We start from the raw sequence: 14,503 nt of genomic DNA on the forward strand, positions 1-14,503 counted from the left end.
GAGAGGAAACGTCTCTTTATTTTGAAACAATAGGTGGCCTCCTAGTGGCAGGAACGTGCTTCCGCCAGCCGGGGAAGGGGGGGTAGTGTCCGACCCCACCGCATCTGTGGAAAAAGATGAAAGTTGCCAAGGCCTGTCGCTCGCGCGCAGCAGGACATGAAAACGCACTGCCCTGCTTTTCTGCCCAGGCTGAGGGAAGGAAAGGAAACTTGCCTGTCCAGGTGGGGTGTGGGGAGCCCTACCTGTAGAGCTCAGACGCTTAGGATGTGCTTCAGGAAGGCTGCAGAGAGGAGGCAACATGGCTTCAGAAGCAGGCCCTTGGATCATCCATCTGATTTTAGCCAATCCAGGCCCCCGGGTGTCCCCACCCACATACCCATACCGTGAGCCTTCTGCCTCCCCTCCTCCCCTGTGCCTTCTGCTCCTCAAGCCCCTCACCTTCATAGTTGATGCAGCCATTGCTGTCCTCGTGTCCTGCCAGAACAGTCTCCACCTCCTCTTCAGTCATCCTCTCTCCTGAGCCCCAGACATAGCATTTTAGTCCCTGCCCTCCCTCCCACCCCAACCAGGCCTTTCTCTTCAGGGTGGTACCTTCTCTTCTCCCACCCTCGGAAACTTGTTCATAGCAACAGAACCCCAAAGGAATCCTCTCCTTGTAATGGTAACATCTCAAATGTGTCCCTGCATCTTGCTTTCCATTTCACCTGCATTAGCACCTGGCGAAAGCTCTGACAGAAAGAAAGTGAACTCCACAGGGTTAAGGAGCTACCAGATCACAGAGCACAAGCATCTCTTCCACAGCAGAAAATCAGGGTTTCCACCTCATTCCCTTTCCTCTGTTCTTTGGGGGGCATCTGCATCTACCCTCACTTCACCTCCTGCAGGAAGAAGCCCTTCAGGTTCTGCCCCCTTGGCTCTGACCTTCTCAGTCTCCTGCCCATGACCTATAGGCCGATAATCCTTCCCTGGCTCTGCCGACTTGGCTAACCTTGGTCCACCCCCTCCACTCCAACCCACGGGAGTTCTGGTCCCCTGCCTCACCCAGGGTGGTGAGGACATGTCTGAGCTCTGCTCCCATGACTTTGCCGTTCCCCTCTTTGTCAAACACCCGAAGCCCCTCCAGGTAGTCCTCATATGAGCCTTGGTCCCGGTTTTTGGCTACGGCCTGGAGCATGGGCAGGAAGGTCTCAAAGTCCACACGCCGGGACTTCAGCTCTAGAGGTTGGAAAGGGGAGGGAGAGGTCACTGTAGTGTCACCTTGGACCCAGCTTCCATCCCTACCACGAAGGCTTTCATCATGTTCAACATTCAGTTTGTTTTTCTACCCCTTGTTTGACAGTTTTTTAAGTCCTGAGACCCACCCCAGCATCCTTTGTCACCTTGCCAACATTCCTCCTCAGTTCTACCACCACACTGAAAACCCGCATTGTTCTAGGTGTCCCCCTCACCATCACTCTTGGGGTTCCCCAGGACCTTGAGCACCTCGGCGTTGGTGGGGTTCTGGCCCAGGGCCCTCATCACGTCCCCACACTGACCGTACAGGATCTTGCCATCCCCTACTCGATCAAACAGCTCAAAGGCCTCCTTGAACTCTGAAGTAAAAGGAGAGGTCGGTGTTGGGACCAGGGGTTCCCATCACCACCCCTCCCCCACCCCTAACAGAAAGGAGGTTCAGAGGCTATGTGCTAGAGCTGGGCAGAACAGGGGACACAAAGACCACTAGCATGGAAGGTTTCAAGTTTGGGATTGGAGTCAGGGGAACAGAAAGAGGATCTGACCAGGGGCTTGGGGCTAGACGGTGGGGCTTAAGGGACCAGCTTCTCCTTACCCTCCAGCTGGTCCTTGTTAAACTCGATCTGTGGAAGAAAAGAGCAGGTGAGGAGGGATGACAGGGCTCATTCAATCTCTCTCCAGCACTCCTCCCAACCAACTGGCAGCCACTTCTGGGGAGGGGCCCAAAGAGAACAGGCTGGGAGCCCAGCCACCTCAGTCCCATTCCCAGCTCTGGACCTTGGGAGAATCCCAAGAGGAGGAATTGTGGGGGGGAGGGTTTCCTGGGAACAGGGTTAATCCCATGCCACCTGTTTCCCTCCCTCCAGTGCCCTGAGCTCTGCATCCCTCACATAATTGGGGGCTGAACAAAGGCTAAATTTACCCCTGGCCCCCAGCTGTGATTGTCTAACAAGTCTGTCCTCTTCAGCCTTCCCTCCTGGGGTTCAGAGCTGTGGCTTTTAGAATTGAACAGTCAGCCAGGCACAGGCACCAGCTCCCTCTCTTCACCTTGAAACTGTCCTCAGAACCCAGATGTTCCCCATCTCATGGGTCCCTGCCTCCAGCAGGGGGGTCAGTGAGAATGTGTGTACATACCCACACACATGTTACAGTTTAGAGGGACAGAACAAAAAAGAACAGCAGAGTCATAAGCCTGGATGCTTCCAAATGGGGACTAAGAGGAATCTTTAATATCTGTCCAGTGCTCACTGATTCCCTGTCTTCTAGATATCCCCTAATCCCCTAGGCTGTTTCCCACCCCATATCATCCCTTCCAAATTCTTTCCTCACTTTCCCGGGACTCACCACAACTTTGGAGAGATCGATGGGGGGCTCCTGGGTTTTCTGAGGGGCTGGAGGGGCAGCTGGAGCTGGCTCAGCCTTGGTCTTGGCTGGAGGGGCCGCTGCTGCTGCTGCTGCTGCTGCTGCTGGTTTGGCAGCAGGCTTGGCAATAGAGGGTCCCGCAGGTTTCTTCACAGGAACATCCTTCTTGGGAGGCATGATGTCCAGTGGCCAAAGGACAGTGTGCCGATGGGGGCACCCATCTCTGTTTAAATAGCCAGGGAGTCTGGGATGTCAAGGGGCGGGGGCAGGGGCAGGGAGCCAGTTGGCGGTGGGGAGGGTGAGATAGAGGAGAGATATGCTGGCCTGCCTTGGACTCCTATGGTTCAGGACTCCTGCCCCAAGGTCTTCTCTCTTCTGTTCACTTGGCCTCAAATGCTGGGCAGAACAATGGCCCCTTTGGGGGCAGGGGAAGGAAGCCAGAGACTGCCCAGAACGAGGGAGTTAACCTCCGGGGTAAGGATAGGATGCTTGCCAGTGACAGACACTGACATGGGTGAAGCAAAGAAGAGGATCCAGGCATTCCAGGCCTCAACCTCCTGACATAGAGTAGCCTTTTTTTCTAAGCAGCTTTAGATTCTTGAAGGCTGAGGCAGAGAGGGGGGCCTTGTGAACTGGGATTGTTAAAGTGGGGTCTGGGAGGGGCACCTGGCTGGCTCAGTCAGTAAAACATGTGACTTCTGATCTGTCCGGGTTGTGGGTTCGGGCCCCACACTGGGTGTGCAGACTACTTAAAAATAAAATCTTTAAAAAAAAAAAGTGGGGTCTGGGAGCAGTGAAAGGTGAAAAAAAAAGCAGCTCCTCCACTCCCCTCTGACCATGGTTGAGGAGCAGGGGTAGCTGACCCTCCAAATCTTACAGTCCCTGTCCCCCTCCCTCCCAGCCCAGAACTGGAATTGTGCACAATATAGATAAAGAATAGTAACAGAAAGAGGAGTGTGACAGCCCCTATTGTTTCCTGTTCCCAGTGTTGTCTTAAGGGTGAGGGTGGGGGCAAGGATCAGGTTTAACACCCACCACCCATACTTCCAAGGAAGGAACCCTTTTCCACAAGCCCATGGTCATTCAAGTCAGACAAAGGTGGGGTGCCTGCTGAACTTACAGGGACTCACTCTGCGATGGCACCTGAGGGGAAGGGCAGGCCCTGAGAGGCAAAGGGCCTAAATCCTAAAATTTCTAATCCAAAAGGATGTGGGAGGTTCTATGGGCTCCACGGGTACTTACCCCCAACTAGAGAATAATAAAAACCCGACACTGGCATCCGGTCCCAAACCTTGCTGGGGGCACCAGGGTAGGGTCTAAGTCAGAGGTGGTTGGGAGAGGGGAGGCATTGCTGGCTACTTTTGTTCCAGGGATAAGGAAGGAAAGGATTTAGGCAGCATCCTGAGGAAGATAGTAGTGATTCCACTTGGACCCTGGGGTTCAGAGTTGATGGTCTGTCTCCCACTTGCAAAAATATGTCTGAATCTCATTACTGAACATTGTCCCATTTTAGAAAAATCAGAATCATTCCACCCTCCCAGAATACATCACACACACGCGCGCACACACACACACATATACACACACACTCACATGCACGCACGCACGCACCCCTTAAATCAAGCTTAAATAATGGAAAGAGTCCCTCCCCAGCTCCCAAAAACTCACCCTGCGGCGTCCAGGTAAGGACGGAGGCGGGGCGCTGAGAGGAGGCTGCAAGCCCCGAAGGGTTAACCCAGCGGCCTCGGAGCATGCCGGGAGTCGTAGTCCTCGAGCGCCCGCGGGCTCACGGGAAACGCCGCTCTCAAGCTGGAAAAGGACTTCCAGGCAGTGGCTTCCGGCAGGGGCGGTGGTTGGTGACTCAGGCTGTTTTGGCGCTCTTCGTGTCCCGGAACTAAAAGGCAGTGATTCATTTACAGTCCCCTCCCCTGAGCCTCAAACCGTGCGGGGGCCCCCCAGGATAGCTCCCTTGCCCAGCCGTGAGTTCCCCGTTTAGTGTGTGCTGGGGTATTTTCCCGGGTCGGCTGGTGGCAGAACGCCGAACCACGGGGAAGGCCGAAGCTGCCGCGGGCCGGATGGAAGGCGTGGTGGGAAGCACCCAGGCCCGGGAGAGAGTGGTGCGGTCGGCTTAGCTTACGCTCTCGCGGTTTGGTAGTAAGAGCAGAGGCCGCTGAGTGCTGTGTCACCTGGAACAGTAACTCCAAAGTTTTTCTTCTCTTTTACTTTTTTTTTTTTTTTTTTTTTTTAACGAGCTGGTAGTTGAAGTAAATGTTAAGATTTGGAGTTAAGCCTACTCACCTGCCCCAGTTTCTCCCCAGTTGAAGGTTCTCCATACTGCGGCCGGGACCTCACGGGTCCGCCTGGAATGGAGGGCTCGGCCCTCTGCCCTTTCAGTCTGTGACGCCTCTGCCGGCATTGGACATCTCCTTCCCCAGACCATTATCAGAGGCTCCCCTGTGCTGGGAGGGAACCGACCGGTCCGCCCCTGGTTCAGTAAATGCCCTGGCCGCGCCCCTGGTGCTGGAGGCTGGGGCTGCCCAGGCGTGCAGACAGAATTTCAGAGTGGAAAGCCCACGCGAGGTCAGGAGGGTGAGGCATAAATAAACTTTACGGGCAGTAAGTGATGTTTGCTGCTTGGGGCAAGCTGCTCGAAAGAGTAGAAATGGCTCGTATGCAGAAATAACAGTGATCATGGAGAGGAGGATGATAGCAACTATCCCCAGAGGCCTCCGCCAAGCCCTTACCGCTTAGGGGCCTAAATTATCTCAGAGAGGCAGCAAAGGCAGCTGAAGAGAATGGGCTCACACCACTCTGTTTAGATTAGAACCCAGATTCTGCCAGGTATTTGCTGGTAACCTGCAGCAAGTTTAGTTATCACTCAGTTCCCCCATCTATAAACTAAGGATAATAGTACCTAGCTCATAAGGCTGTTGGGAGGATGAGATGTGTTAATATTTGTAAAATAGAATGGGCCTGGCAGTAGTAGGATATAAGTGTTTGTGAACTAAATTTCCTTTATTCTTCCCAACATAGGAAGTAGTTGGTATATCCCCGTTCTACACCCATAAAGGATCACTGAGTCTGAAGAACTGGAGCAAGAAGAAATACATTTCTTGTAGGTGTTCGCTTCCAAGGCTGGGGAGGGGCTGTATCACAAATGCCTTGTGTCTTTCATCATGTCAGCAGTAGTTGATTTGGAAAATGTTGTTTTTTGATTTTTTTCCCTCTTCCCCTTGGTCTAGCTGTAGCCCTCTTTTGGCACTTTGTCAAGTAGAAGCGGTTATGGCATCATCTGACTTTTCAGCATTTTTATCTCCTTTATAAAGAAATAGTGCAAAGAGAAAACGAACTTGGCAAACAGATTGAAGGAACGTCCTTCATTTTTTGTACTGTTCTTGTCTTTTTTTTTTTTTTTTAAAGATTTTATTTATTTATTCGACAGAGATAGAGACAGCCAGCGAGAGAGGGAACACAAGCAGGGGAAGTGGGAGAGGAAGAAGCAGGCTCATAGCGGAGGAGCCTGATGTGGGGCTTGATCCCATAATGCCGGGATCACGCCCTGAGCCGAAGGCAGACGCTTAACCGCTGTGCCACCCAGGCGCCCCTGTTCTTGTCTTTTAATCGTAAATAATGTAAACTGTACTGAGCATGATCTTAACCGGGCATAGGTGATTTCTACATGTATGTGGATTTTCTGTGACAAATGCCTCTCTGCTATCTCCCCGCATAGCATGTGACTTGTATGTTTTTAGGGATTGCATATTTATTCTAATATTAGTCTCAACATAAAATAATTAGAAAGGGCATGTCTTTAAAAGTAAAAGAAAAAGACACATTAAAAACCTAAGAGAACAGGGACGCCTAGGTGACTCAGTCAGTTGAGCATCTGACTCTTGACTTCGATTCGGGTCATGATCTCAGGGTTGTGAGATGGAGCCCCATGTGAGCTCCACTCTGGGCATGGGGCCTGCTTAACGTTCTCTCTGTCCCTCTGCCCCTCCCCCCTGCATTCGAGGCACTTTCTCTCTCTTAAAAAAAACAAACTAACTAATAGAACAACTTTAGGAATTACACAGCACTGTAGATCTTCAGTTACTTGAATAATTGTGGGTTTACCCTATAGAACTTAACTATAATTGTGGGTTCACCCTACAGAGCTTAACTAGCTCTTTAAACACTAGCTAATGTGTTAAGATGCCTAATAGTTTAGGAAGAGAGAACACTATTTCCTAAGTAAATAGAGAATTTGTTAGGAGAAATATCTTCAGTCCTTTGGCATTTTGACCAGGAAGTGGTATTCATGGCCACCCATAATAGAAAGGAGGAGAATAAGGATGTTTTATGATACATGGGTAGTTTATAAAGTCTTCTCCAAGTTCCATTTTTTTTTTTAAGATTTTATTTGAGAGAGAGCAAGCGAGCGAGCCTGGGTGCACAAGGAGGGGGGAGGGGTAGAGGGAGAAGCAGCTCCCTGCTGAGCTGGTAGCTGATGTGGGACTCGATCCCAGAACCCTGGGATCATGACTTGAGCCGAAGGCAGACGCTTAACTGACTGAGCCACCCAGGTGCCCCAAGTCCCATTTTTATAAGCCCACACTAGATGCAAGATATAAGCAGAAAAAGAAGTTTTATGGTAAGTACATTGGTTTCATTTTTTTAATGCTCTAAAACAGTGGTTCTCAGACTTCGCTGTTCTTCAGAATCTCCTGGGAGCTTTGTAAACAGACTTCCAGACTCTGCCTCCAAAGATTCTGACTCTAGGTCTGTGTTAGGGCCTGGGAATCTATTTGAAATATTTTTAGCTATGGAAAGGACAGAGAACAAACTAACATAGGTAACTATAGGTTTAATAAGAGGAGTGATCTTTTCAAAATGTGCAATTGATCATGTCATCTCCCTACCTAAAATCCTTCCATGTGTTTTGATAAAGACTAAATCTTTAGGTGGCCCACAAAACCTGGCAGTTTCAAACACTGATTGCTTGTACCAGCCACACCTCTGTACCAGCCACATCTCTTGGCTTTCAGATCTTCAAAGGGGTCGTGTTCCCTTTTCTCAGGTTGTTGCCACTCTCTTTTCTGTCTCTGCCTCCTCTCCCTACCAACACACTCTTTCTAGGGCCAAGCAGAGTACGGTGCCTGGCATGTTCTGGGCAATCAAATATCTGGAGAATGAGTGGCTATCTGGATAAAAGGGAAGGGTCAAGGATGGACACCGACACTAGTAAATTGATAAGGAGATAGACTGGGGATTCAGGAGATCAAGAGAGCTCCCAGGTATTTTTAGTAGAATATGAGGTGATTGATTTGCTAAGAGAGGAAGGAGGAGGAGGTAGCTTGAGAAAATAGTGAGGGTTTGAAACAGGGGCTGTGAAAAGTGGGAGGCGGCTTACTGGGGACCCATTCACAAATACTCATTCGACACTTACTGAGTGCCTCCTCTGTGCTCCCTGCATGAACTTGCTGAGCAGCATGGAGGGTGGTTGCAGTGGGAGATCACGAGTTCATAAGCATGCCAGTCCACGAGGTCGTGATTTCCTCCTTGCAGCAGTACTCGGCTGCTTGGATGATTGAGCTAGAGCAGAGAGGCAACTTGAATGGTAATAGATTGGAGTTTTGTGGAGTAGGGATGATGGATAAACATGGAAGCGACTGAGAGTCTGAGTCAAAGAGGGTTTGTGGTCTAGGCAACGTAGAGGAATGAGTATACAAGTGGCCTATTACTGGCATCTGGCTGGCTCAGAGGATAGAGCATGAGACCTTTGATCTCAGGGTCATGAGTTTAAGCCCCACATTGGGTGTAGAGCTTACTTAAGAAAATAAAAGTGACCTATTAGATTGAGAGAACATAAAAAGTGACTAACAGGCTTGGGTCTCGAGGTTGAAGAAGTAAGGTGGTTGGAGATCTCGTAGTTGGAGAAAATAGTGCATTTGAGATTAAAATTTCAAAGGATATAGAGGAAGACAGGAACTAGGTTGAGTGGCCATGGGAGTGAATGGTTGGAAGGACAGGGAGCTGAAGGTTATTGGATCTGAGAATGTTCCTTAGGGCTTTTTCAATTGTAAGTAGCAAAAATCTGACTAAAACTGGCTAACCAATAAAGAGGATTTATTGGCTTGTGTAATTGAAAAGTCAAGAGGTAGGGTGGGATTCAAATTCATTTTGATGCAGAAATTTCATGACATCGCAAAAGAATTTTTTAGTTTTCTTGCTACTGCCCTCCATTTGTTAGCTTTTACTTGGATTCTCTCCTGGAGCCATATCTCACTTAGCTACACAGGGACCACAAGAGGAAGAGAGGGAGCTTAGTTTGCTTTTCTTTCTTAATTTGGAAGTATTTAATTATATTTTATTTTTACTTTTATTTTTTTTAAGATTTAAAATATATATATTATTTTTATTTTTATTTTATTTTATTTATTTTTTTAAGTAAGCTCTGTGCCCAGCATGGGGCTTGAACTCATGACCCTGAGCTCAGGAGTCTTATGCTCTACTGAGCCAGCCAGGCGCAGTGTAGTGAGCTTTCTTCACCATTGAAATCAGTTGCTGAACTTCACTCTGACTAGACTGACTTAGAAAAGTGCCCATCAACCCTTGACTTAATCACCATGACTAGGGAAATAATGTGCCCTATTTGCCTTAGGCGTGGGGTTTTTCCCGTGCCTGTGACTAGGAGGATGGTGTTACTCTGACAGGCCAGTCAGGGTTTGTCTGCCATTGGAGGTGAATTGGAGTCAGTCCAAATGGGGAGGAGTAGAAAGGACACTGGGGAGGAAACCTACATTGTCCACCACAACGAGGAACTATGATGTTAATTACTGACTAACTTACAATATACATTGAAGACGCCAGGATGACAGCAGTATTCAAGGTGTCGTACCCTTCAGTAAATAATGAGTGTCCGTGTATTTAGTGAATGACAGAGATGAGAGAAGGTAGAGACGGTATATCAGATTAGCATCAATTCCAAAGGAGCTGAGATTTTTACTGCTCTGAGAATAACAGTGGGGAAGCAGCACTGGGGTGCAAGGAGAATGTGGACCCCACCTCCCAGTGTAAGAATATCGGGCTCACGGAAAGGAGCAGTCTCCCCTCCGGCGTGCTCCAGCTGAATGAGGTCTCTTGGGAGGTGAGCCAGATTTTGGAGGAGGCCAGAGCAAGCTTTGTGTAAATAAAGGTAAAGAATGTTAAGGGGTGGGGTGGGGTGGGGTGGAAGTGTTAGGTGAACATAGGTTTTGCAGAGGCAATATAAGGCCCCTCAGCTGCCCTCTTAGTTCCCCTTTATTCTTTGTACCTTTCTTATGCTCAGTTTTGTGTATATAATCACTCTATTTGCCTGATCCTAGATTTTTAGTCCTTTTTTTTTTCTTTCTATTGATGTACAGTTGACATGTAACATTAGTTTTAGGTGTGTAACATGATCCTATATTTGTATACATTGTGAGATAATCACACTGAGTTTAATTAACGTCCATTACCACACATAGTTCGAAAAAATTTTTTCTTATGATGAAAACTTCTAAGATCTCTCTCAGCAGCTTTCAAATATGCAGTACGGTGTTATTAACTGTCGTGCCCATGCATGTGTACATTACATCTCCAGGACTTAACTCATTTTATAACTGGAAGTTTGTTCCTTTTGACGCTCTTTACCCATTTCTCCTGCCATCAGAGCTTCCCCTCCCCTCGCCCCCACAGCCATTCTGTTTTATGAATCTGTGAGCTCAGTGTTTTATTTGTGTGTTTTTACAGTTAAGTGAGGGCTTACCGTATTTGCCTTTCTCTGACTTCATTTAGCATAATGCCCCGGAGGTCCATCCATATTGTTGCAAATGGCGAGTTTTCCCTTTTTTTAATGACTGAATAATATTTCATTGTATGTATATGCTGCATGACGCTAATTTATAAAATATGTATTCCTTAATCATGCTAGCTTTTCCTCCTTATTGTTAGTCACCTCATGGCCTTAAAGAAGGCTGCTGCAGCTCCAGGCATCACATCCTTCCAACAGTGACCCAACCAGAAAGGAAGGAGGCAATGAGGGCTTTCTTCAGTTGACACTCCGGTCGCCAGCTGACTTCCTTTTACATCTTATGACTAGAGCTGGGGCTACACAGAGCCACCCCAAATTACAGGGGAGACTGGGAAAGAGTATCTAGCAAAGAGGATCGTGATGAATCCCCAGGGGCTGGCACACACACTGCCACCAGGAATGCTCTGGGATTCTGTATATAGGGGAGAGGGGAAAATGGCTGTTAGGCAGACAACTCTATTGCCATACCCAGTTAATTACAGCACTTCGGGCCAGTAAAGCCACATTTCAAGAGAGTAGTATTTGTGGGGCGCCTGGTGAGCTCAGTCAGAAGAGCATGTGACTCTTGATCTCAGTGTTGTGAGTTTGAGCTCCACATGGGGTGTAGAGAACCTAAATAAGTAAAACTTTCAAAAAAAGAGGGTAGTATTTGCAGACATCAGTGACTGTGTACACGTGTGTGGTGGTATCTGCCTTTCTCTGGAATAGGCAGCATCTGGTATGTGTTAGTGTCCAAGGCCAGCTGTTTGAGAAATAACAGATGTACGTTTGTTTAATTCTTGTGATTAATGACCCTTAATTTCTTCATCTTTGTATATGTAAGTGCAACAATGTACTGAATTGTGTCTCATCTTGAATTTAACATACAGATCAGTACCTCCTTCCTTATATATCCTGAACTGGCAGAGGTTGAGAAAGATTAGGGACCCTTCTGGATGGGAGAATGTGTGCCATGTCCTCTGGTTTTTTGGAAATGTAATTACTTGAAATGATGAACTAGGTCAAGAGTGCTTCTTAAAACCACACGTTGCAAACTCCCTGTTTGTATTAACTGAAGCCAGCTAGACCAGCAGGCCTTGGGCCACATGCCCAGTATCAAATAACTCGATAAGAGACTTCAGAAATGTAAGTTCCTCTGCCCTGTGTTTTTTTGGTTTTCCTTCCTTAAGTTTCTCGGTTAGAGGGGAGGGAGGGCAGCTGTGTCCTCTTGCTCATGACCAAGGCTTGAGAATCCTGTTCAGTTGGTGGGAAGGAAACAGACAGCAGAAGACCAGCAGTGAGTACAAAAGAGTTATTGAAAAATTAGGAGCTGAGTTCATGGATGGCATGAAGTTTAAATTCAGCTTTTGCTAATAAGGTGAATTTTGACAACGCCTTGTGGAACTGAGGCTTTCCTCTCCTCCCGGTGGACAGCATCCTGAGGCTTATATTCTTCCAGAGAAGATCATAAAGCACCCCCCTCCCAAGGCAGTTCTGAAATCACCTAGTCCACTGACCCTGTTTTCAGTAATCTGTTCTTCCTCCCCCTCACTCTGCTTGCATGTGGTAGTTAGAACAGATGGAGTACAGCTTCTCTAGCTGCCATTCGAGGAAGGGCCCCAAAAGGAGCAGAGCTCAAAGTGAGCATGTCTGAGTGGTAGGCCTGAAGCCTTTTTGGACATGGCGACACCTGCCACTAAGACGCACCGTGAGCCCATGCTGGTGCGCAGGGCCTCCGGATTCACCGGCTTAAGAGTCCTTTCCCTGCACAGCCCGTGAGATCAGAATGGGCAGCAGACGGTAGGTGGGCGACTGCCTTCATTCATCACTGTGACTGGGAATGAGTGTCACTGAGAAACTCAAAAGGAATTCCTTCACACAGGTCCCTTGACCATCCTCAGCGGAACCAACACTCTTGGTGGCTGCATCCACAGTAGGTTGTGACCACTAATTAAACTGATGTGATTCATAAATCGAAAGGCTTTTAAAAAAAATTCAACTTGTGTTTTTCCTTTTTATATTTAAAAAAATTAACACTGACATAGAACATTAAATTAGTTTCAGGTATACAACATAATATTTCAGTATTTGTATACCTCTCAAAACCATAAACAGTCCAGTTTAGCTAACATCCATCACCTTACATAGTTTTTTTCCCTTGTGATGAGTACTTTTCAGATCTCTAGTCTTAGCAGCTTCCAAATATACAATATGGTTTTATTAGCTATAGTCACGATGCTGTACTTCGCGTCCCACGTCTTATTTTATAGCTGGAAGCTTGTATCTTTTGACCCCCTTCACCCATTTCCCCCAACCCCCACCTCTGCAATCACCGATATGTTCTCTGTATCTATGAGCTTTTTTTTAGTACTATTATTAGATTCCACATGTACGTGAGATTATACGGTATTTGTCTTTGACTTGTTTCACTTAGCATGATGCCCTTGAGGTCCATCCATGTTGTTGTAAATGGTAAGATTTCCTTCTTTTTATGACTGAATAATATTCCGATGTGTGTGTATACACACGTGCACACCCCACATTTCTTTATCCATCCATTCTTTTGTGGTCACTTAGGTTGTTTCCCTGTCTTGGCTTTTGTAAATAATGCTACAGTGAATATGGGGGTACAGGTGTCTTTTTGAGAGAGTGATTTCCTTTAGATACATACCCAGAAGTGGAATTGTTGGATCACACGGCAGTTCTATTTTTAATTTTTTGAGGACCTTCCATGCTGTTTTCCCTAGTTCTTGCACCAGTTTATATCCTGCCAACAGTGTACAAGGGTTCCTGTTCTCACCAACACTTGTTATTTCTTGTCTTTGTGATGATAGCCATTCTAAAAGGTGTGAGTGATGTATGGTTGTAGTTTAAATTTGCATTTCCCTGATGATTCGTGATGGTGAACATCTTTTCAGGGACTTGGTGACCATCTGTATGTCGTCTTTGGAAAAATGTCTATTCAAATCTGCCCATTTTTAAATTTTTTTTTTTTTTTTGCTATTGAGTTGTGTGAGTTCTTTGTATATTTCAAATATTAACCCCCTACCAGATACATAATTTGCAAATATTTTCTCCCCCTCAGTAGTTTGCCTTTTCATTTTGTTGGTTTTGTATGCGGCGCAGGAACTTTTTAGTTTGATGTCGATGATTATTTGTGCTTTTGTTGCCTTTGCTTTGGGTATCACATCAAAAAAATGTCATTGCCAAGACCCATGTCAAAGAGCTTATTGCGTATTTTTTCTAGTTTTGTGGTTTCGGGTCTTACGTTCAAGTGTGTAACCCATTTTTAGTTGATTTTTGTGTAGAGTGTAAGATAGTGTTCCAGTCTCGTTGTTTTGCATACGGCTGTCTAGTTTTCCCAGTATGTTAGGGACTGTCCTTTCCCCATTATGTAGAGTACTGGCTCCTTTGTCCTAAATCAGCCATATGCAGATAGCTGCTTTGTGAAAGTCCATGTTAGGCCACTTTGCTTTTAAGAAAGACCTACATTAGGACCTCTTTTCACTAACCAAAAGAAATCCGAAGGGGATTTTTGCTTTTACGAAGAAGGGTGAAAAGCAAAAATGGCATTCAGCTTTTGTTTTGTGGCGAGCCATCACAGGGGCTGTGAGCACCCCATGCCGGGAGAGTGGCCCCCCAAGCTTCTTCCTGGGCATACGTGCAGCATCTGAATGCCACAGGTTTGAACTATGAGTGTCTGTGCCTTATTTCAATTTATTTCATGCGTCCGTTAGCAGGATGTGTCCTGAAGTGTCAGAGACGCCTGAAAGAGAGTATTTTGGGGGTCTGGGAATTCTCAAAAATTTCTCCATCTAAATTAGCAGTAATTGATTTTTCACTTTATATCAGTCATTTTGGCTCATGGAAGGTTTCGCAGGAACACTGTACTTTCAGATAGCAGAGAAACCTGTATCGTGTGGGTTTGCTTCTGGGCTGTTCTGTTGATCTGTGTGTTTTTATGCCAACACCATACCGTTCTGATTACTGTATCTTCATAAAATCGTTTGAACTCAAGGAGTATGATGCCTCTAGCTTTGTTCTTTGGGGACTTTTGTGGTTCCATGAAAATTTTAGGATTATTTCTGTGCAAGATGCCATTGGATTTTTGATAGG

The 14,503-nt window shown here is 46.8% G+C and overlaps 1 protein-coding gene across 2 annotated transcripts; it reads right to left on the reverse strand.

Annotated features, from left to right (window-relative positions):
* Positions 1–4,334, reverse strand: MYL6B (myosin light chain 6B). Of its 2 annotated transcripts, XM_026500291.3 has the most exons (8): positions 4,264–4,334; positions 2,578–2,818; positions 1,829–1,856; positions 1,449–1,592; positions 1,042–1,215; positions 439–516; positions 243–280; positions 1–104 (listed from the first exon to the last, which is right to left on the reverse strand). In XM_026500291.3, the coding sequence occupies exons 2-7, from the start codon at positions 2,770–2,772 to the stop codon at positions 252–254; spliced, it is 648 nt and encodes a 215-aa protein (XP_026356076.1). In that variant the 5' UTR covers positions 2,773–2,818; positions 4,264–4,334; the 3' UTR covers positions 1–104; positions 243–251. The 2 variants fall into 2 exon arrangements, with proteins under 2 accessions (XP_026356076.1, XP_026356077.1); XM_026500292.4 differs by lacking the exon at positions 4,264–4,334 and having other exon boundaries at positions 214–280.
* Positions 4,335–14,503: the final 10,169 nt, after the last annotated feature.

The sequence above is a fragment of the Ursus arctos genome, unplaced genomic scaffold, assembly GCF_023065955.2.
Source record: "Ursus arctos isolate Adak ecotype North America unplaced genomic scaffold, UrsArc2.0 scaffold_21, whole genome shotgun sequence".
Lineage (NCBI taxonomy): Eukaryota > Metazoa > Chordata > Mammalia > Carnivora > Ursidae > Ursus > Ursus arctos.

Coding starts and splice junctions, on each gene's coding strand:
- MYL6B (XM_026500291.3), bottom strand. CDS start 2,772: ATGCCTCCCAAGAAGGATGTTCCTGTGAAGAAACCTGCGGGACCCTCT. Junction 1,216..1,448: donor GGGGAACCCCAAGAGTGATG/GTGAGGGGGACA, acceptor TCCAACCTCTAG/AGCTGAAGTCCCGGCGTGTG. Junction 281..438: donor TGGCTGCATCAACTATGAAG/GTGAGGGGCTTG, acceptor TCCTCTCTGCAG/CCTTCCTGAAGCACATCCTA.